Source organism: Olea europaea, chromosome 11 (genome assembly GCF_002742605.1).
Source record: "Olea europaea var. sylvestris chromosome 11, O_europaea_v1, whole genome shotgun sequence".
NCBI classification, from domain to species: domain Eukaryota; kingdom Viridiplantae; phylum Streptophyta; class Magnoliopsida; order Lamiales; family Oleaceae; genus Olea; species Olea europaea.
The window spans coordinates 26,888,165-26,910,482 of record NC_036247.1 but is presented as its reverse complement, the minus strand read 5'-3'; the positions used below and the strand labels follow the sequence as shown (position 1 = coordinate 26,910,482).

Sequence of the window (22,318 nt, the reverse complement as noted above, 5' to 3'; positions counted from 1 at the left end):
AAAATAAGAAATAGACTTTCTTGGATTATCAATAGATAAAAGAGAGATAAAATTACAAACTCATATATCTAAAAAGACAGAAAATTTTCCAGATAAATTAGAATCCAAAGAACAAATACAAAAATTCTTAGTATGTTTAAACTATACAGAATGATTTATTGAAAATATTTCTAAAAAAGACATAAAATTCAAGTTTTACTCAGAAAAACAAATATTAAAGGATGAAATGAAGAACATACAGGAATAGTTAAATCATTAAAAGAATAATGCAAAAATTTGCCAAAATTAAGATTACCAGATGAAAAAGATAATTTTATTGTTAATACTGATACCTTAGATAAATATTAGGCAGCAATATTAAAAACAGATCTAAATGAAATTTGTAGACATTCAAGTGGAACTTTTAACCAAACAGAAATAAATTATACTACTCATGAGAAAGAATTACTAACAATTATTAGAGGAATAAAAAAGTTTTTATTATTTTTATTGTCCAAAAAGTTTATTATTGAAACCGATAATTCTCAAGTTGCAGGATTAGTCAGGAATAAATTACCATCAGAACCTCAATACAGAAGGCTCCATAAACGGCAAGCTTATTTAACATTTTATAATTTCGATATAGTCCATATTAAAGGAGTTAATAATTTTCTTGCAGATTTTTTCAACAGAAACAGAGAATTTGCTGATGCATAAAGACAAGGTCACGAAATTATACCAATCTAACCTACATATACAAAAAAGGATAGATTTTCTTAAAGAAGAATCCGAAGATATAAATTCTAGAGCAACTCAGATCTTAGAGACGTTCAACTCAAATATAAAAATATTGTTGAATATTATTACTGAGCATCAAAAATATGCCATAGAACTTAAAAATCAAGTTGATGCTATTGCAACACAATTAAAAGATATACTGTCTAAGACAAATATATCAAAGAGCTTAGAAATGAGTTTTCTAAATCAATACCAAACAGGGACAACTGGAAGCAGCAGTGGACCTAGACGTGACAACATACCAACTGATAATAAAGGAGATTCCATTTCTATTTCATCAACCAAGAAAATTATGATACATGGAGATAAAAGAGATACCAAAATAATTAGCATCATAGACCAAGAAGATAAAATCCCTTTAGATCAAAAAGAAGAAAAATATGCCAAAATAGTCAGAATTGCTTATGAAATAAAAATGAGTGATTCATATTTCATTTTTTCGGGAAATAATGTTTACCCCAAAATAACAATCATGGAAGGAGGTGACCCTTCATTTATAAAAATTATGGCTAACTATGGATTCATGAATTTGGTCTATTCGGGAAAATATTTTATTGAAATTTCAAAGTTTGATGACATATTCATTAAAGAAGTATCCAAATTTGCTAAGGGAAGGAAAATATTTTTGAAATTCTATTCAATCAGTCCAGAATATGGAGTTATTTACTATCCAGTTGAACACATAATCCCAATTGGATATGTTGCAGCCAATTTTCAAATTGATGTTATAGAAAATAATAGAAAAATTTCAACAGTGACAAAATCATGGATCAGACATAGAAAAGCACTTGGAATTAAAGTCATCTACAACATTGTCAAAAATTTGTTTGATAAAAAATTCTCGTGCTTGTGCCAATATGAAAATTGGATGTTGGTATCCAATGGAGGATATGCAAAATCAGATATTTTAAAAGATTATATTACAAGATTTGATATACATCAATTTTCAAGATATCCTACCACTATAAATAATCCTGCCAATTAAGGGAGTGCCCCAAGTGCATGTGAAGAAATAAGAGGACAATAACAGAGCACCTTTGACAAAGGTGTACAGCTGCATGTGAAAACATTGAAGATAAAGGGTAATAATAGAAAAAAATGCTCTTTGGATAACAAGATGTGAAGATGTAGGTCCAATGAGGACAATAATAGAGAGGCAGGTGTGCCTTGCTGATGTAATTTATGATGTAATAGAGTCCCATAAACTTGTATAAATGGAGACATTATCATAAATAAAGATCATCTCATTCTATCTTGAAATCTCGAGTTGTAAGCAATAACTACTCAAAACTCATTCTCAGTTTGAAAAATCAGTTTTTCTGGAAATCCCTTTGTAGAAGTCCTGTATAAATTCTGAATAGAAATAAAACTCCAATATTTTTTAATATAAATATGAGTTTCTAAATCTTTGTTCTTATAGATTCTTGATAGATTTGATAAAAAGTTTCATTCTTATTTTAGCAAAAAGAAGGTTTTTCTTTAATAGAAGTCTAGGATTTCATTCTTTAGAAGTTGAAACAGTGAGAGCAAATAGCTGAAACAGTAACAATTCCATGAAAGACAAGAGACCGTTGAAGGAAGTAGTTTACAGATTTAGAACTCGAAGATCGGGATATACAATTAAATGATTGGATAATTTATTAAAAAGAATGTTAGAAGTAATAAAAAATATGTATTCTCAATTAGAAAATATGGATACATCTTCTGAAAAATATAATATATTAAATAATAAATGTGAACAATATGTTACAGATTATTCCAATTTATTAGATCATAGAATGAAATTATATTCAACTATTCAAAATAGGGTAAATACAAGATAAAATATTTAAAAGATTAAAATATATGTTGCAATATATAAAAAAAAAATCTTTTTATCAAGGGTAATATAGACTTTCCAACAAAAATAAACACTGATAGATCAAATTAGAAAAATCTCCTCATCCACAATTACTTCTTTTTAAAACTTTTTCCCCTTTATAAACAACAATATCCCGTTCACAAGATTCCAATCTATAATTTGACCTCTTCAAATTAATTAATCAGAATAATACTGCTACTCTCACTCTTCATATTCACTATCTAATTTCAAACAAAGAATCAATCTTGATTTCTAGATAAAGAATTTGAGAGGGGAAATGGGAAAGGGTGGAATGTCTCATGGAAATAGTGGGGAGGAAGAAGAGAACATGGCAGCTTGGCTTCTGGGTGTTAATAATATCAAGATTCAGCCTTTCAAGCTCCCTCCTCTTGGTAAGTGATGATTTTTCTGTTTTTGCTATGTTTCTTTGAATTGCTTGATTTATATAGAGATATCTGTTGATTTCTGAGCTTAGGGTTTGATATGTTTCAATTTGTTCCTATATATGTTTTCTCGTATGCTACTTTTAGGCCCCCATGATGCTAGAATTAGGATGAAAGCTGTTGGTATCTGTGGAAGTGATGTTCACTACGTCAAGGTGAAATCTGTTCTTATTTTATCTACATGAACTTAATATTTGCCACGTTTGTTTGTCGGTGGATTGGATACTACTCAACACTATTAAATTAGAAGAATAAGCTAAAATCTTGCTTATCGTGCTGTCTAGTCTTATCATACGATGATGTATATCTAGGCCCCGTTTGAGCCCCATTTTTACCTCATTAAAATGAAAAATATAACCGTTATCCATCACATCAAGCTATTATTTTTTAATTTCTATCTGCTGTGTGGGGTCCATAACGTCTCTATTTTTCATTCTCATTCTACAAATAATTTGACTCAAACGGGCTCCTAATATGCTTTTGTCAATTTCAGATGAATATCATGTTTTATGAATATTTCAGGAGATGAAATTAGCAGATTTTATTGTCAAAGAACCAATGGTGATTGGGCATGAGTGTGCCGGGATCATTGAAGAAGTAGGTGCTGAGGTAAAACATCTTGTGCCTGGTGATCGCGTGGCAGTCGAACCAGGAATCAGTTGTTGGCGTTGTAATCTCTGCAAAGAAGGTCGATACAATCTGTGTACTGACATGAAGTTTTTCGCTACTCCCCCGGTCCATGGTTCTCTTGCAAATCAGGTATCTATCAATATATGGGGGGTTGCATTTTTGGAGAATTCACAGGCTCCGTGTTCTTTCAAATTCATTTATGTGAACAATTGAACATGCAGTACAAGTACCTTTCTCAAAGAAGTAATAATTTCTCCATTATGTATTGTTTGCTTTAACCGTCCAATTTAAACGTGCACAGGCACTCACATAAATTCTCAATCTCACATTCTTACCGCGTAAAAGTCTTTAGCTTGACTACATCATATAATGCTGCAATTAAATGTCTATCTCTCTATTATGTACCAGAAAGAGGTTCGTCGTACATATTTTGCAAATCCATGGCTTTTCATTGAACTTGGGCCAGCTCAAGGAATGGCCAAAGAGCATTATTCTCTCTATCTCTTCTTTTTTTGTGTAGTTATGCATACCTTTTGATTGACCGGATGTCATTTATGGGGGTTAAAAGTGACATTCTTCTCTTGATCGCTTGCAACAGATTGTGCATCCTGCAGATTTATGTTTCAAACTCCCGGACAATGTGAGTTCGGAGGAGGGGGCTATGTGTGAGCCCTTAAGTGTTGGTGTTCATGCATGTCGTCGTGCGAATATTGGTCCTGAGACAAATGTGTTGGTAATTGGAGCAGGACCTATTGGGCTTGTAACACTGCTTGCAGCCCGTGCCTTTGGGTCCCCAAGAGTTGTGATTGTGGATGTAGATGATTACCGTCTTTCAGTCGCTAAGGAGCTTGGAGCAGACAAGGCGGTCAAAGTTTCTACTGATACAAAGGTTGAATCTTGTGCATGAAGCATTATTTTTATGTTATTTATATTATTATTCTAACATCAGATTATTCATGTTTAAGACCCTTCTGAACTCCATTTGAAGCTATTGAAAAGGTGAAAGGTGAAAATCAGCGGTGGAGGGAGGGGAAGCCAATTTATATTTTAAGCTAATTTTTTTTTCCCCTATATCTACCCAAAAAAATAAAAATAATAAATAATTAAAAAAGTTGTCCCCCTGGCTCTACCTCTAAGGAGCATAATGTTAATTTACAAGCATTTTGATCAATAGCTAGTGGAATGATTTCTGTTTCCTGTCTCTTGTTAAGAAATTAGTTCAACATATCTTTATCCCAAGTCAAAGCCAATTGAATTACTGGATCCCGTCTTCCCCCAGAATCTGCAATTTCGTATAATCTATAGTACTCTCCGTTCCTTTACCATTCTAAGGTCTCTATCTCAAACTCTAACTCAAGCGTAACTCCTTTAACTCCTTCGTTCGTGCGCCATACCCATGGCTCACTCACTGATCTGGTCTAGCTACAGACTAGTATCGGCTTCCTTAAACAAATCCGAGGTAGAGTTTTCCCAGGTACAGGAGCAGACCTCTTTCTGATTGATGGTAAAGCTGATAACTACTGTATCCTCTATTCTTGTTTCATACTTTTCTCCATTTTCTTTGTTGTGTTTCTTTCTTTACTGTCAAACTGAGCTGCTACACCATTGTAATGCAATCCACTAACGCAAATTTTAAACAGGATGTGGCTGCAGAGATTGATCAGATTAAGAAAGCTATGGGAGCTGGAGTGGACGTGAGCTTTGACTGTGTAGGCTTTAATAAAACCATGACAACAGCTCTTGGGGCCACCTCTTCGGGTGGAAAAGTTTGCCTCGTGGGAATGGGTCATAGCATAATGACCGTACCCCTCACCCCGGCTGCTGTAAGGTAATTTTGATCACACTATTTCACAACAGGGAATATTAGGAGTGTTTTTGGCTAAGCTTAAAAAAAGTGAAATTAGTTAAGAAAAAAGTAATTAATGACTTGCATTTAAAAAAGTCCCTTGTAATATTTTATGTGAAAGATGTTTGGGGGAAAAAAAAGTTTGTTTCAAGTACTTCTAATTTTTCTTAGGCTTAGCCAAACATGCTCCAGCACATCTCTGCCTCTTGTATCATTTTCAAATTTGCTGGTTCCAGAAGATGGTACAACCACAATCCGACTGAGACAAAGCTCGTTTCCCTCTATTTCCTTTATCATCCGTCATTTTTTGAATGCATATTCTAATTGATAATTTCAAATTATTTTCAGAGAGATTGACTTGATAGGCATATTCAGATACAAGAACACATGGCCTTTATGCATAGAGTTTCTAAGGAGCGGTAAGATAGACGTGAAGCCATTGATCACCCACAGGTATGGATTCTCTCAGGAGGAGGTTGAAGCAGCCTTTGTAACCAGTGCACATGGTGGTAAAGCTATCAAGGTCATGTTTAATCTGTAGTAGTTGTTTCTTTATAAAGGGTGCGAAATAAAGAAACAAGAGAATGTGAGAGAGAGAGGGATACCCTCTTTTTCTTTAAGCTTGAACAAACTATAGATGTTAAACCTTGAATTTGTTTTGTGATTTACTGTTATTGATAATTAATAAAGACATTTTATGTAGCATTTTTCTTTAAACATTACGCAATTTGAACTTTTATTATTGTTCAAAATTCAAAATCCGTGCCCAATGAACCTTGGGGAGTTTAGTCCTAATGTACTCCCACGATTATGCTAGTTTAGAAACTAATTTGCAAAGCGTATAATAATATCCAGTACTTACAGTTGAAGTGGCATTACAAGATTTGGGGACAAGAAAAATAAAGGAAAAATATACTCAAACTGGCATTCTCCCATCTTCAATATGTTAATCTTGTACATTAACAAAGAATAGAACGATACAATATAGTTAAAGAAACACGGTTAATCTCACTAGGCTGGGGTTGTTTCAGCTGACCACTTCCATACTGTTACTTGACCAGATCCGTCACCAGTGAAAAACAAACCACCGGGACCAACTTGTATGGAGCGAACCTCTTGTTTGGAAAAGATCTTCCCTCTCTCAGAAAATCTAGATGGAAATAAATAGAACAAAATTCATAAAGGGATATAAGCAATTGCAACAAACCAAAACAGGGAGACATTAGCAATATAAGAATAGCAATAAGCAAACTCACGTTGGCAAATCATAGGCTCGAATGGAGTTATCATTGCACGAGCACAACAACACAGGTTTGGCCTCTGAATCATGCATCCCGAAGAGAGTGAGTAACCCCTGCAGCAACCTTCTGATATTAACATCTTTTTCCATAATACAAATTAAGATATTAGGATTTGTATTCCCACTAAAAATCTTAGTTTTTAACTACACAAAATGTTGTTATTACTATAAATGTCAAATTTTGCCATTATTGTTTGTCAACTCCATTTGGATTAGAACAAGAACAAGCGAACTCATGTCATTAACTAGCTTACATGTTCTTCATTGTGGGTAAATGTAACTTCCAAGTTCCCATTCTCAGTTGCAGCCCAAACCTACACTAAAAACAGGAAATCGTCTCAAGACTATGAAGAAAAATGAATATTCCATTTAATTGACAGAAACACAAACCTTCACAGTTTTGTCCAATGAAGCTGACAAAAGGAACTGATCCCAACACAAAAGAGACATTACAACATCTATATGCTCTGTCAAAGTTTGTAGACAACGCAAAGTCTCAAGGTCCCATACCTGAAGGTATTGAGAAACATCAAACGAAAATAAGTAACGACAACAGCTGGAGATGGTTATGACATCTACGAAATCATTTTGAAAAAAAAATCTGCAATGTGTTTTATGTCTGAAGCAACCTACTTTTATAGAATGATCCATAGAACCAGAGTACACTCGATTAGCTCCAACGACTAATGTCACAACAGCAAGCGTGTGGCCCTTGAGTGATGCAGCAGGCTCAAAGCTGTTGGTGGCAACATTGAATTTCCATGCCAGTATCGTCCCTTCCTGAAGTAGATAGAATGTTCAGACAAACACTTAACACATGATAACGTGTTTCTAAATATCATTTGTTTCTGAAAGTACGGACAAGTGTCTTGTGTATTTCAGCACTTCAAAATCCACAGCACATCTTATAAAAAAAAAACATTTACAAGACAAGGAAACTAGAAAATAGAAACTAGCATTTCTATGAGTAAGCAACTGTGATATTAAAAATCATAGTAATGAGGTTAAACAAATTGGTGGTTACTAAACTTATAGAGAAATTTTGCTTTGCTCACTAAACTTCATTCCGTTTCAAGTTGATCCATGAACTGAAAGTTCATTTCAAGTCAGTCAAATGTAACAAGATAAAGCTTAGTCACCAACATGAAAGTCCAGTGACCACCTTTGTTTTTTACACTCGTGGCAACATCAAAGGATATGCAATATATGAGTGCTAAGTAGGTTTTTCTGTTTAAAACATGTGCTGTAACTGTTTCATTCTGAAAACATTTTTATTATGGTGCAACTTTTAATAGATATATAAAGAAACATACATGTGCGAAATACTTGTAATCGAATATATGTGGAGAACAAAAGCAATAGAGTTCAGATAACAGAGAAAGAAACCACAGTACCTGGACACCAGCAAAGAGCAAATCATTGCCCACGACGAGGGAATAGACTTGTCCAACAGGTCCATTTAAACTGAGGTCCAAAGATGTTTCAATGTTCCATGCCTGCAATATTAGCAGAAGTGACCAGCAATTGAAAAATTGGTATCAATGGAGGTAAAATTGAGCAATTGAAAAACAGGTATCAATGGAAGTGTAAAATTGAGCAAAGGAAAATAAGTGCATGCGTAAAAGATAGAATGGACCATATAGATAAAGAATTATGAGATGAAATAATGAGAAAAAGAATAGCAAGCAATATTTTGGCCTGCCCTGACCTTGACGAGATTTGTTAAACCAACAAATAGCCATGGACCTTCACTTAGCATGCAGCCTACTGCACCTCCCAAATTCAAAACACCCACCACCTGTAGAAAAACAAGAAAATCAAGACGCAAAAAAATAAAAATAAAAAATATTAGCATTCCGGAAAGTAACTAATAAAACAAGCTAAAGGCAAAAAATTAATGTCTTATTTTGCCCTTGTTTGAGCCCCATTCTTTTGGAAAAATGCATTTTTCAACAATGTTTTGACATCATTTCAACCATACATTATTCAATAAAATAATATTACACGCAAATCCAAAATTTTTCCTTATTTTTTAGCAAACATTTCCCATCAATATACTATTCAAAAATTCATTCTTCTTCAAAAATGGGGCTCAAACAAAGCATTTATGTCAGAGTTAAAAATATCAATTTCTGTATTTCATTTTTTTCTGGTAATACTCAAAAACTTATTTTCCTACTTGTATTGGTATCTTTTATGCAAACTTTTACAGTGAAAATATTCATTGGTCAAAACTCAAAAAACCACCTTCTATCTTTTCTCCAACTTTTACTTGATAAATAAGATTTTGTTTATTTCATACATAAGACCATAGGCATATGAGCATATATTCATTTGGTTTCAACCAAAATACTAGATTTTGAAGTAGCGAAGAACTCAAACCAATAAAATGCAATATGTGTGGCTTATATTTTATACATAGATGTGTTAATTTTTTATTAATTTATGCAATAACTCACTAATCACATGTATGTCAATACGAGGATTGAAGCAATGATCGATTATAAATAGCATTATTCAAAAAATAATTGGATTGGAAAAAAAAATTGATACAAAAACAAAACTAAAATATCTTTAATTTAGTAGAAAACGCTATCACGTGCATTACACGAATTTTGTATTTATCGTATTTTTATTAGCGTGTGAATTTTAATTTTTTGAAAAGTTTTTGAAATAATATCTAGAAATATTTTCAAAATATAAGAAAATGATTGCAAATTATTTTTACAATTGTAACAGTATTGTGTTATCTAAAAAAAATATGCTCGAATAAGAAATATACGAGATTGTACAAACTATTTTGTTTGTATTCTTTGATAGTATTGATATGATTAAATTAAATGTGAATATTATATTTCTAAATTTTGTGTAATTCAATATTAGAAAATTGAAGATTGAGCACAAAATTATAAATCGACTTGCTTATTCATATGCGTTTTATATTTTGTCATTCATATATTTTAATATTTATTTTATATTTATGTTGAAAAAATAAAAAATCTGAATTTTTTTTCTAACATTCGGTTTGGTAAGTGAATGTATAGTGTACTACATTCTCGATATTTGTAAGTGCAAAAATTGGTATATACAGTAAGCTGCAAATACAGTAGGTCGCATATACGATAAACTGCAAATACGATAAATTGCTTACATGTACGATAAGTTGTAAATACGGTAAGCAGCATATATGGTAAACTGCAAATACGGTAGACAGTATATACAGTATTGAAATTTATTGTAGTGAACGAAACCGGATTCATTCATACCGTATTTGCAGCTTACCGTATATGCAGCATATCGTATTTGCAGCACATCGTATGTACAGCATACCGTATTTGCATCTTACCGTATTTATAGCATACCATATTTGTATCATACCATATATACATCATATCGTATTTGCGTCATACCGTATTTGCACATATTGTGTTTAGATATCGTATTTGATAGATATTGATTTTTGTACATACCGTATATGCACTTTACGTACTGTATATGAAACATACCGTATTTAAGCATACCATATTTACAGCTTACCGTATATGCATCAAACCGTATTTACAGCATATCATATTTGCACATATTGTCTTTAGATACCATATTTGGTAGATATTGATTTTTGTAATTCAATATTGTTTTCTTTTTTATAATTGTATTTCTGGAAATTAAAAAAAAAAGATTATGAAATTGCTAATTTTAAATGTGTTTTTTTGTTGAAAATAAAATTTTTTTTTTATGCTATTTGTTAAAAAAAAATTATTGTAAATTTATTAGCCATTTTTCACTGAAACTTAATTACAATAATTTTGTATTTATCATAGTCAATGTAACGTGCTTTGCATGAATTTTGTATTTATCATAGTTTTATTAGCGTATGAATTTTAGTTTCTAGGAAAGTTTTCGAAGGAATATCTAGTAATATTTCCATGATATAAAGAAAATTATTACAAAATATTTTTACAATTACAATAGTAAAAAAAATATGTTTGAGGTTATACAAAGTGAATGTGAATTTTTCCTTCCAGACAAAAAATATATGCTACTTGAATATATAATAATTCACATCACTTCTCTCATATACTGATCAAATAGCTGCATTTATGCTCTGACACTATAAATGTGCTAGAGTTGACATAATACATAATAAATGAATGTTGAGTCAGAAAAATGAATTTTGAGTGGTACATTCATAAATTACGTATGGTGAGTGTGTATCAGCATTTCTTAACCATATATGTACCTAGTATACAATTATACCTGTGTCTATCAAGGCAGTGAATTAATGGCATTGGCACATGGAAGGAAAATAAAATTTTCCCAATACTTGTTTTTTCTGTAGAAATGAAAGAACATATAATGCTTGAACATAAAACAATTCACAATACAAACAAAAAAATAGTATAGGATCCACCTCTCACAATCCTAATACTCCCCTTGCAACTCCATGATTTTGACTCAACAATCCGAATACTCCCCTTACAGTAAATATTGTCCGAGAAGTTGAAATTGTTGCGCGGAGTGTTCCATTGCGCAGAGTGTTCCATTGTTCTCTATATAATTTTCAAAAAAAATAATTAATTACTATTAATGTATTTAGTCTAATTACTAATTAAAAAAATAAAATAAAATGTGCGATGTATGGTAGGGCTGTGCGGAGTGTTCGCATGCTGTGCGGACACTCTACTGTGTGCGGAGTGTTCGTCAGGTGTATGGACACTCCGCACGGTCTTAACTATAACATATTGTTTACCAAAAGTGAGATAAAATACTATCACAAACCATGTGTGGAGAGTCTACATCATGGCAAAATTCTCCGCACAGTGCAGAGAGATGGTTTGCAAATCATGTGCGGAGAATCCACACCATGGCAAAACTCTCCGCACAGTGGGAGAGAAAAAAATCTCCTTGTGCAGTGCGGAGAGAGTTGATCACTTCGCGCAGTGCGGAGAGATTTTCTTTTTCTTTTTTTTATCGGTAATTTTTTTCTTTTTTTCCTTCCCTACTCTTCTTTATTTGTTTACACAATATCTATTTTTTCCTACTTCTTTACGCCATTTATCTTTCTTCTCTTCTATTACTCCATTTTTTTTCCAATGACGACGAAATCTTAACTATGACATATTGTTATAACATATTTTTACCAAAAGTGAAATTGAAACTGAGATAAAAAGCTATGACAAACCATGTGCGGAGCTCTTCGCACCATGGCAAAACTCTCCGCACAGTGCGAAGAGAAAAAAAAATCTCTTCGCACAATGTAGAGAGAGTTGATCTCTTTGTGCAGTGCGGAGAGATCAATTGATCTCTCTGCAGAGAGATTATTATTATTTTTTCTCGGTAATTTTCTTATTTTTTTCTTTCCCTACTTTTCTTTATTTGTTTACACAATATTTATTTTTCCTATTATTTTACGTCATTTATCTTTCTTCTCTTCTACAACTCCATTTAAGACACCAAGAGATGACATCATGAAATTTTGTCATAAAATCACAACTTAAAGTTTATTTCTAGTAAAAGAAGGCTTCCTGAATTTCTTTGTAACTCATACTCCAATCAACAATTTATAACTACAATAACAAGATGATATCCAAAACCTCTATCTCAATTAGCATTTTTTATAAAAGAAGACATGAAATAAATAAATGAATGGAGAACAAATCATTTACTCATTTACCACTAATGAATGCACAGGTCAAGCCATCATAAAAGCAACAGAAGTAGTGAACAATCTAGCAAACAATAATTCAACGGATGCTTCTGAAAGCTGTAAATTGTAGAAGGAGTGACCACATGAAGGAGTGCAGACCCAAATCGTAGAAGGATGAAGAAAAGGCGGTGTAGTCGTTGTTTGATTTTGTTGATGGTTTTCTTTTGCCTCCATCAAGTCAGAAGAAGAGCAGAGAAATGATTATAGGAGTGAAAAAATGGAAACGGTATGGTATTAGCCGAAAAAAATAAAAAAAAGGTACAAAAAATGACGTCATTTTATTCTTTTGTATAGTATTTTCGGATTAGTTTATTGTTCCATCCACAGTAACATCTCGTTCCCCCTTTTTAATAGAAGTTATATATATATATATTAGAAAGAACAAAAATTATCGTATAAGCAAAGCCCTTTTTTGAGCCTCATTTTTTTTTGGGGAGGGATGCATTTTTGAATAGCGTATTGATAAGAAATGTGTGATTTAAAAAAAAAGTTCAAAAATTATCTGTAATATTATTTTATTGAAAAATGTGTGATTGAAATGATGTCAAAACACACACACACACACACACACACACACATCCCCCCCCACCCAACAAATATAACTTATTTAAACCCTTCAATACAAGTTATAGGAATTTCATCAAGTCGATTTGTCGTAATCCCATCTAGATATAACCACATAAAATGTTTTGTAAACATGCCCACTTAGCAAAATTTATATTTATCATGCAAATTTAAATGTGATTTTATTATTAATATTTTTAAGAAAGTAAAAGAAATCTAGATAACTATACATATAATGCTTTCGAAAATTAGATATCAATGTAATATATACGTAACGTCTTTCTTTATCCATTTTTCTATGCCACATCCTTATGATGGAATCCCTATCAACTTTAATTAAAGAGAAATTTCTTTAATAATTTATATTTTACTTTTAGGACATAATTTCTATAGCAATTCATGGTTGCGTTAAAGATGTTCTTACGAAAGATTGGTTGGTATTACAAATATTATTTTCTTTTTGTCATAATTTATATATTTTTTCCCCTTGTTTTATTTATATTTAATTAAAAGTACGGATATTTTAACCCTACTTGGGAGTGATTTTAATATAAATCAAAATTAATAATCAATTTTAACAGCATATTTTATGGGACTCATAGTTTTTCGATTACATGTTTCATCAACTTTTACCAAGATTTATTTAAAATATAATTTTAATCCCTACCAAACAAGAGCAATCTTTTTATAACCATTTGACTTTTTAAAGGTCAATTGGATAGAAACCATCCAAAGTGGAAGTCAAGGATGTTTGCACCATAGGTCTAGGGATCATTTGCACCAATTTCCTTTAAATTATAAAAATGGGGTTAATTATAAATAGAAAAAAAAAATAGTAATTGATAAGTTGACAATACTTGTGAATAAAATAAAATGTGGATAAAAAGTAATTCGATCATTTATGAATAATTTATAAATAGTAACCAAAACAATGGCACTTGAATGATCAAGAATGCTTGTTTGTTTAACGAGCTAAGAAATGAAGGATTTAAAATTCACAAACATGTTTGGTAGGAAAATTTACTAGATTGAGTTAATCTTTTCAGTGAATGGGATAGATCAATCTCCATAAAAATTAGTAATCAGCTTGAAAATCGATTTCCTTACATGTAAAAGTTAGGAAAGTTAAAAGACTTGTGATCTAATTCAATAAAAGTTCAATTTGACCCTTTGGAACCACATCGTTTACTTTTTGGTTCAATATCGTTTAAAATGAATCTATATTCAAGGTTCAAAAATATTTGAGAACGTTGTTTTTTTTTTCCGTTTTGCGCTTAGTTTATAAGATTATTTCTTTTAGGATAGGTTCTTCAGAAGTGTGGAGTATTGGGAATGAATATTTTTTATTCTCTGATTTATTATTTCTATTCTTACTCATGCGTCTTAGTAATTATTGACAAATTACACTCTAATGTAAGTAATCAGCGCCTATTTGACGGCATTTTTTTTCAAGAAAACATTGATTCGTACAGTTGAAGCGGGCTTTTAGTGTTTATACAAACATGGATTATTTTGTATAAACAATGAACCCTTGAAATCTAGATATAAACAATTATGAAGAATATTATACGCTTATAATATACAAGAATACTTGGAATTGGTTTAATAACTTTTATTTGTTGAATTAGAAGATTTTGTTTGTGTCAAATTTGAAGAACTATTTTGTCCCAACTAAAATACGGGCCATCTCCTTCCGTCTATCACGTGTCACCTAAAAGTTTGAGGTATTTTCGAGCTTACAGTAGAAGGACACAATGGAGAAGATAAAAAGAGGGAAATGAATATAAAACTAATATCAAGTCAAAATGGCATCAAAAGTCATAAACTCTAAATCTTGGGGTTTAAGAGTATATGAATTGAACTTTACGGGAGTTCTAGCAAATAAAACATTTGATTTCAAAATTTGCAATGAAACAACATAAAGCCAACTGCCAACATAACCAATCAAAACATCAATCAGCAAAGGCACAAATAGCATAAATATAAATAATAAAAACTCAAGGGAGGGGGAGATTTTGGCCAACTGAGGATGGACCGGAGTGCCCCACTTGAAGCCTCTTTCCATAGGAGGAACTGAATAACAGCTCCATCTTCTGCTCAGTGCTGTGCACCTATTTACATCCTCTCTGTCTTTTGTTTATCTTTTACACACAGGTGAGTATTGAAAAAAAGTGATTCCTCATATATTTTGGACAAATTCTGGATCTGGGATTGCTTTTTCGAGCTCAAATTTTGATGGGATTTTCTTGAATCTTGTTTGTTTGATATTTTTATGCGTTTCTAAATGTTGGGTTTATGATATTTGAAAAATATCTTGAATTTGAAGATTTTGGGGTTTGAATTGGCTCCGTTTGGTGTCTTCTGCTCGAGTTTGAAACTTTTTGCCTCAGGTGGTGCTTTTTCTGTAGTAGTTCTTCTTTATTATTTTGTATATTCTGCTCTCAGCTTGAATTTTGTATAAATACATTCTTGATCCATGTAAGAATGATATTCTAGGGTTTTTGGCTTGTTATATTTTGTCTCTTCTGTTGATCTCTTATTAAAATTTTATAGTAGTTCAATAAAGACAGTGAAAAGTTTCTTGTTTTTGTGTTTTTCTTGTACACTTGGTACTTTTTCAGATCCAGCTACTTGGGAATTGGAGCTTAGGTTTTGATCTTATGCCATTCTGAGGTCAATCTGTCGAAATATATGCCCAGCAAACTTCACATGGCGGTCATTTTTCAAACTCCACCAACTTCAGCCTGAAGCTTCTTTTAATCTTTTTGACTGTGACTGCTGTGTTGTCATGTGAACAACAATCAACTATTTTGACTTGAAAATTTTGCATTCTTACTTATTGGAAGAACCCTAAAGTAGAGTTCTTGTCTGATTTCCCATTATTTCACGGGTTAAACTTTTCGTATGGCTGTTGCCAAGAGCGACAGGTACACTGAGCAATCATGTTATTCGCACATTTGTTATAGAGTAGCAAGTTTGAGGGAAACTATTTTGGATGCGAACCAGACTGCAAATTTGAATGATCAATATGTTATTGGAAAACAGTTGGGGTTGGGGCAGTTTGGCATAATCAGGGAATGCATGGATAAGTTAACTGGGAAGGTTCTAGCGTGCAAATCTATTGCTAAAGATAGGTTAATCACTCGAGAAGATGTTCGCAGCATCAAGCTTGAGATTGAAATAATGACTAGGCTTTCTGGGCACCCTAATGTCGTTGATCTCAAGGCCGTTTATGAGGAGGAAGATTATGTGCATCTACTGATGGAACTTTGTGCTGGAGGTGAGCTGTTCAGCCTGTTGGAAAAGCATGGGAGGTTCTCTGAGCCCAAGGCCCGTACTCTTTTCAGGCACCTGATGCAAGTGGTGATGTACTGTCACGATAAGGGTGTTGTTCATAGAGATTTAAAGCCCGAAAACATCCTTCTAGCCACAAGTTCTTCTTCTTCTCCAATTAAATTGGCAGATTTCGGTCTTGCAACCTACATCAATCCTGGTAGAGTCCCATGTTACTGTGATATTCGTTGCTACTAACAATATAGGATATTAATTTGAGTCGACGTTCTTAGCATTTTTAGTTTTCCAAAACAGGACAAAATTTGCATGGCACTGTTGGCAGTCCATTTTATATAGCTCCAGAGGTCCTGTCAGGAGGGTATGATCAGGCAGCTGATGTCTGGAGTGCTGGTGTGATACTTTACATTCTTCTCAGTGGGATACCGCCGTTCTGGGGGAAGACTAAGTCGCGAATTTTTGAGGCTGTTAGGACTGCTGAATTGCGATTTCCGTCTAATCCCTGGGATTCTATATCTTACTCTGCGAAGGAATTGATTAAGGGAATGCTTTTTGTAGATGCTTCTAAAAGGCTAACAGCTCAACAAGTTCTGGGTAGGTTGCATTGTCTCTTTCATCCACACAGCTATTTGAAATTCGAATTTCAGTTTCCTATTTCAGCTTCTTATGGATAGTAGTCTCTGTTCATAACTGACGATTTGTATTAAAACCCAAGAAGATACACATTGATGTGAATCATTAGAGTGCAAAAAGAAGGATAAAACAAACTGGCAGAAAAAGCAACCTTGATAATCCAAGTGATTCATCCTCAAATTTATTGGAAAATCATCTGAAAATTGTAACAATACTTGTAGGATCAACTGTCAAGACTAAACAATTAGGTGATTGCCCAAAATAATTCATCTGTAATATTTTACCTGGTAATTGATGTGTACTATATATAGGTTCTCTTTATTCCTATGTCAACAAATATCATCAGTCCCTGAAGCAAATATTTGCATTCCATAGCGATGAGAAATAGTCCTGAAATTCTCTGGTGAAAATATATATCTTGTGAAGCTGTAATTTTTTCTTTCTTTTTCTCTTTGTTAAGTTGTGAAGTCTAATTAATGCTGTTTCACGGAGCTAGCGTGCAGATCGATCTCTACGATGAGGTCGCCGTGGTGATTCGAAGGGGGTAGGAAGCCCCCTTACCCCCTCCCGGGGGGGGGGGGGGGGGGGCCGATCGATCTCTACGATGAGGTCGCCGTGGTGATTCGAAGGGGGTAGGAAACCCCCTTCCCCCCGGGGGGGGTGGGGGTGGAGCCCCTGTACCAAAATATAATCAAGGGTAGTCTAGGAATTTGAGCCTTCGTAAATTTTGATTTTTTCCTAATTTGTCTTATAAATAGGGAGCAGTCATTAGACTTTGTAAATTACCACCATAAAATAGCAAAAGAGAAGTTAAAAAAGATAGGTGTACAATTTTAGATTGTAAACTTTAATCATGATGATAGAGGACGAAGTCTCACATTGAAATGAACATCTATAAATCTTGTGTATCTTTATTTCTTTTTGTTTATTGATTACTCTCGATGGAATAGAATTAGGGTTTCTAATTCTCAACATTCTTTTGGCATGTAAAACAAATGGTCTTGAGGGATTTATCTCTATATTATAATTTGGATGACACCAGAATTCTGCTTTGGGGAACCACGCTTTGGATTTTTCCATATCCATTGCTGTTCAGTATTATCACATCAACCATTTATTGAATGTTCAGGTCTGGAATGTATTCACCGGATGTAACACTGTACGTGGCTTGTAATGCTTTCTTAAATTGTAGTATAGAGATATAGATGTAAGATGCTTCGCTAATTTAACGAAGTATACTCCTCTCTCCTACATAATGATGGCCACCTTTTACAGACCACTTATGGGTAAGAGAAGATGTGCAGCTTTCCGTTGAACCTCATGAATGTAAGCAAAATTGTGGATTGGATCCAGACAAAGGTTGTTTTTCTCCCTCGCTAATGCCCAGGAATCAGGATCTCAGTTTTGGAACTGAATCGCCTTCTATGGGTGAAATCCTGTCGCCTTCTTTCACATGCAGATCGTCATTCTCCTCTTTCCTGATGGACCCATTGACACCTTCATTTCAACCTGGTGGATTTTCTTTCTGTAGTAGTGGCGGATCAAACACACTAGAATTTTCTACTCCTGTCGTCGCACTGCCAAGCTTTTCGTTCTTCAGCCCAGGTAATGTGGTTGAACAAGGGAACGGGGCTTTGGCTCTTGGCATGAACCCCTCCAGAGTCAACTTGGTCGAGAGAGGTAATATATTTTCGACTTGGTATGCAACAGTGAGTAGACCTGGATAGTATGAGGAACTAGATTTAAACTCTTTTTCTTTCTCTAATACTATCCAGTGCTATTCAATCTTCCTAACCAAACATGGCAGCATAGCTCAAACTCTTGTTGATTTTGTCTTTTGCAGATTCTGATTTGGGGAAGTTTTTTAAACCCCCAGATTCTTCTCAATGCTTGGAGCGTGCAGCTGGTGTGATGGACAAAAAGGAAGTTGAGGTTAGAAAATGCGGGTCTGGCAAGTCTAAACTATCTGGTATCCATAGCAGGAGAAACCGCACTATTGGCCTTGGCGAATTTGAGCAGCTTGATCTCATGGTGACTGAATCAGTTATTCGATGGGCCTCGTGCACTGACCTATCAACACCAACGTCACTTAGGTCTTCTCTTGTCTGTTAAAGGATTGAACTCGCAATTCTATATGCTAGCAGCTTGACAAAATAGGCTAGTAGCCGATGAGTCTTTGCCATGTGTAGAGAGTTAGATGTTTTGCTTATTCTCAGTCCCTAATTGTCCTGTGGTTTCCCCGATTTCCTTCATCAACATTAAACTTTCATGTTTATTTTGGCGTTGTGTATCGTTAAATGACATGAATTAGCTTATTATGTATCAAAAGCACGATTGACTGTGCATGAATTACCAGGCAAAGTTGTTTTGAATGAGGCCTATGATTCATTCCTCTCCTTTTTCTATATTTCTTTTCAATTTTTCGGCCAAAATGTTGGAGAATGAGCATGTCATCGAAAATGGAACCAATAAACAAGTGCGGTTGACTTATTTTGCCATAAATAAATGACGATGATATTCAAAATTAAGACCTTTACGTGCATCACATTAAATCATCTCGGCTATTGTTATCTATTACGATGAATCGCTTCCTTTATCAACATTAAGATTGTGTTTAGTGGGGGTTAAAATTTGAATTTTTTAATAGATTGTAATAGAAGTTTTTGACATATGTGGTTGAAAGGTTGTGAAAATCATAAAAGATGTGGTTAATATTGATTGTTTAATTTTGACTTAGATTAAAATCAAATTTTAATCCAAAATTTCTTTTAAAACTTATGGATTAACAGAAAAATTGATTTTGAATCTTTCGATGAAAAAAAATGGAAAGGCTTTAAGGATATGGCAGCTTGGGAGGGGTAATGATAAGGTTCTCATTCATGGACACAATTAGAGGTGGTCACACAATTCATGGAGCCCACAAAACTCTCCATTTTCACTTCCTTGCAATGAACTCTTCCAAAATCTTTTCACAAACACATTTTCTTTCTTCTAAATTAATGGGGTACCAGATTCAGTGTTTGAATCCTCAACTTTCTTGCAGAATACCCAATATTCAACCAAATCTCAGAACCCGCAGAATATCCCTTTTCTCTTCATACAAAAATGTGAATGCAGAAAAAAAACAGCAGCCCAGTTCTACCTCAACGTTAACTGAAGCAAAAGTAACAGAATCAGATACATACAGTGTTAAATTCGAAACTTTAGGAGGTTGTAAACTTGGTATTTCGAGATATCCCGATTTTGAGTACGATGCAGCAGGGGGAACAGGAACAGGGACAGGTACAAAAACCATGAATGATGCAATTTCTGTTGAATTTGACATAAAAACGTTGTATATTCCTCCATTGTCGACTGCCACTACTAAATTCTTGGGAATGCGCTTGCCACCATTTCTGAGAATTGATATTGTTCCGGAGCTCTTCCAAGGAAGCATCAATCAAGAATCTGGTCAGGTACATCGTACAACTCTCTTAATGTTCATGGTTTCTGACCCATCTACTTTTTGCAAGTTACTTATCTGAATTTTAAGCAAAATTTATTGTTTTAAGGCTTATTTTAGGATCCTTTTTATTGTAAAAATGGAATTTGGGTGAAAAGAAAACGAATTTCATGAAATCAAATTGCCTAGAAATTGTTTTACTGGAAATTGTCAATTATTATGTTTAATTAGTATAATTTTTCACGTGGAATATGTTGAAATAAAAGTTTTTTTTTTGTGTTTGTTTAACTTTGTTTTACATGAAAATTGTCAATTAAAGGGATATAATTTACTGGTATTGGGGATAGAATTTATTTCCATTGCCAAAAAAAAGTCAAGAAAATCATTTATCATTTGGTGTTTGTTTGACTTTGTTTTACATGAAAATTGTTAATTAAAGGAAAATATTTTTTTATAATTAGGGATATAATTTGTATCCATTGCCAATAAAAAAAAAAGGACAACAGGTGGTGGGAATTGATATTCAAGAAAAATGGGGAAAATGTCTAGGTGGCAAAAAAAGTGGGAAAACCAATTACCTGAAAAAAAATGGTATCAAACAATTAAAAAGTGGAAGTTGAAATTTAAATTCCATGAAAAATAAGGTGCTATCAAATAGGGTCTTTGAGGGTATTTGAGACTCATTTTCATGTAAAAATGCATTTTAGAATAGTAAAATGATGGAAAATGTGCGGTTGAGAAATGAGAAAATATTTTTGACTTACGTGTAATATTCTTTTAATAAAGAATGTGTGGTTAAAAAAATAGAGAAAAAATGGGTACCAGACGAGGCATTGGTTTGTTAAAAAATTACTTTTGAGCTCGGCGAAACATGCTTTGATACGATAGAACCTTATAGTTATTGGGCTCTTGCATAATCGAAAGTTACTTCTTGTGCTGTTTTGCTAGGTTGATCTGAAGTTCAAGGCCAAATTCTGGTTTTCCATAGGGAGTATCTACAAAGCTCCGCCATTGACGGTGCAGACAGTTTTAACATCAGAAGAATCAAATGGAAAGATCAAAAGAGGAAGAGGGGAGAAATTGAATAAAGAAGGGAGGTGCAGTCTAGTTGGGGTGGCAACAGTCGAACCTATTAATGACTTTTTCATGGATTCATTCCTTAGTCTTCCTACTGAATGCCTTGCCAATTTGAATGCTACAATCTCATTTTCAAGTGCTACTCTAGTTTGATACGTCATATTTGACTATACTAGTTTGAACTCGACAAGATAGTAAGCAAGATTTTGGCCATTTTCTTTTCCATTTTTAATACTAGATTGATACAAGTCATGTTGTGAACTTTGCTTCCTTGTAATTCGATAAGCATTTAAATCACCTCAATTTGTTTCACTTTACCATTTCTTGAAGCGACATCGCAAAAAATATAGTGAATTTTAAAGAATGACATATTGAAGAAAATAAAAACAATCGAAAATAAATCTCAAAAAAGTATATAATTTCAAGCGAGATGAGGTTTGGTGAAGAAGGAGATGGGGTGGGGGTATTGGTTTTGTTTTTTGCCTTTTTAATTTAATAAGGAAAATGAATTATGTCAAAAATGCTCTTACTTTATTTGGGAAAAATAATTAGATTTTCAATTTTTGGGGTCAATTGAGGATTTTGGCTGTCAAACAGACGGAAATCGTCATTTTGGACTGGTCCTACGAATTTTTTAAAAGTTTGGTATCTCCGGTGACACAAACTAAAGATTCGAGCAAAGTCTGCTAATAAACGAAAGGTTTGATACCTCGGCTGCAATTTTCCCTAAATGTTATGGTCCTCTTT

The 22,318-nt window shown here is 33.4% G+C and overlaps 4 protein-coding genes across 5 annotated transcripts; 3 read left to right on the top strand and 1 right to left on the bottom strand.

Moving 5' to 3' along the window:
• The first annotated feature begins 2,758 nt into the window (after positions 1-2,758).
• Positions 2,759-6,262, top strand: LOC111403899 (sorbitol dehydrogenase-like). Its single transcript, XM_023032554.1, has 6 exons — positions 2,759-3,030; positions 3,169-3,236; positions 3,604-3,840; positions 4,310-4,600; positions 5,352-5,539; positions 5,906-6,262. Exons 1-6 carry the CDS (start codon positions 2,916-2,918, stop codon positions 6,096-6,098), a joined length of 1,092 nt encoding a protein of 363 aa, XP_022888322.1. The 5' UTR covers positions 2,759-2,915; the 3' UTR covers positions 6,099-6,262.
• A 111-nt stretch (positions 6,263-6,373) lies between these two features.
• LOC111403900 (zinc finger CCCH domain-containing protein 48-like) lies at positions 6,374-8,727 on the bottom strand. Of its 2 annotated transcripts, none has more exons than XM_023032556.1 (7): positions 8,566-8,727; positions 8,252-8,353; positions 7,491-7,637; positions 7,248-7,367; positions 7,112-7,176; positions 6,814-6,911; positions 6,374-6,707 (listed from the first exon to the last, which is right to left on the bottom strand). In XM_023032556.1, the coding sequence occupies exons 1-7, from the start codon at positions 8,710-8,712 to the stop codon at positions 6,607-6,609; spliced, it is 780 nt and encodes a 259-aa protein (XP_022888324.1). In that variant the 5' UTR covers positions 8,713-8,727; the 3' UTR covers positions 6,374-6,606. The 2 variants fall into 2 exon arrangements, with proteins under 2 accessions (XP_022888324.1, XP_022888323.1); XM_023032555.1 differs by having other exon boundaries at positions 7,112-7,171.
• A 6,355-nt stretch (positions 8,728-15,082) lies between these two features.
• LOC111403898 (calcium-dependent protein kinase 26-like) lies at positions 15,083-19,433 on the top strand. The gene is made up of 5 exons (XM_023032553.1): positions 15,083-15,282; positions 15,750-16,621; positions 16,717-17,013; positions 18,328-18,732; positions 18,896-19,433. Exons 2-5 carry the CDS (start codon positions 16,033-16,035, stop codon positions 19,162-19,164), a joined length of 1,560 nt encoding a protein of 519 aa, XP_022888321.1. The 5' UTR covers positions 15,083-15,282; positions 15,750-16,032; the 3' UTR covers positions 19,165-19,433.
• A 470-nt stretch (positions 19,434-19,903) lies between these two features.
• Positions 19,904-21,883, top strand: LOC111403897. The gene is made up of 2 exons (XM_023032552.1): positions 19,904-20,507; positions 21,443-21,883. The coding sequence occupies exons 1-2, from the start codon at positions 19,914-19,916 to the stop codon at positions 21,722-21,724; spliced, it is 876 nt and encodes a 291-aa protein (XP_022888320.1). The 5' UTR covers positions 19,904-19,913; the 3' UTR covers positions 21,725-21,883.
• The last annotated feature ends 435 nt before the right edge of the window (positions 21,884-22,318 follow it).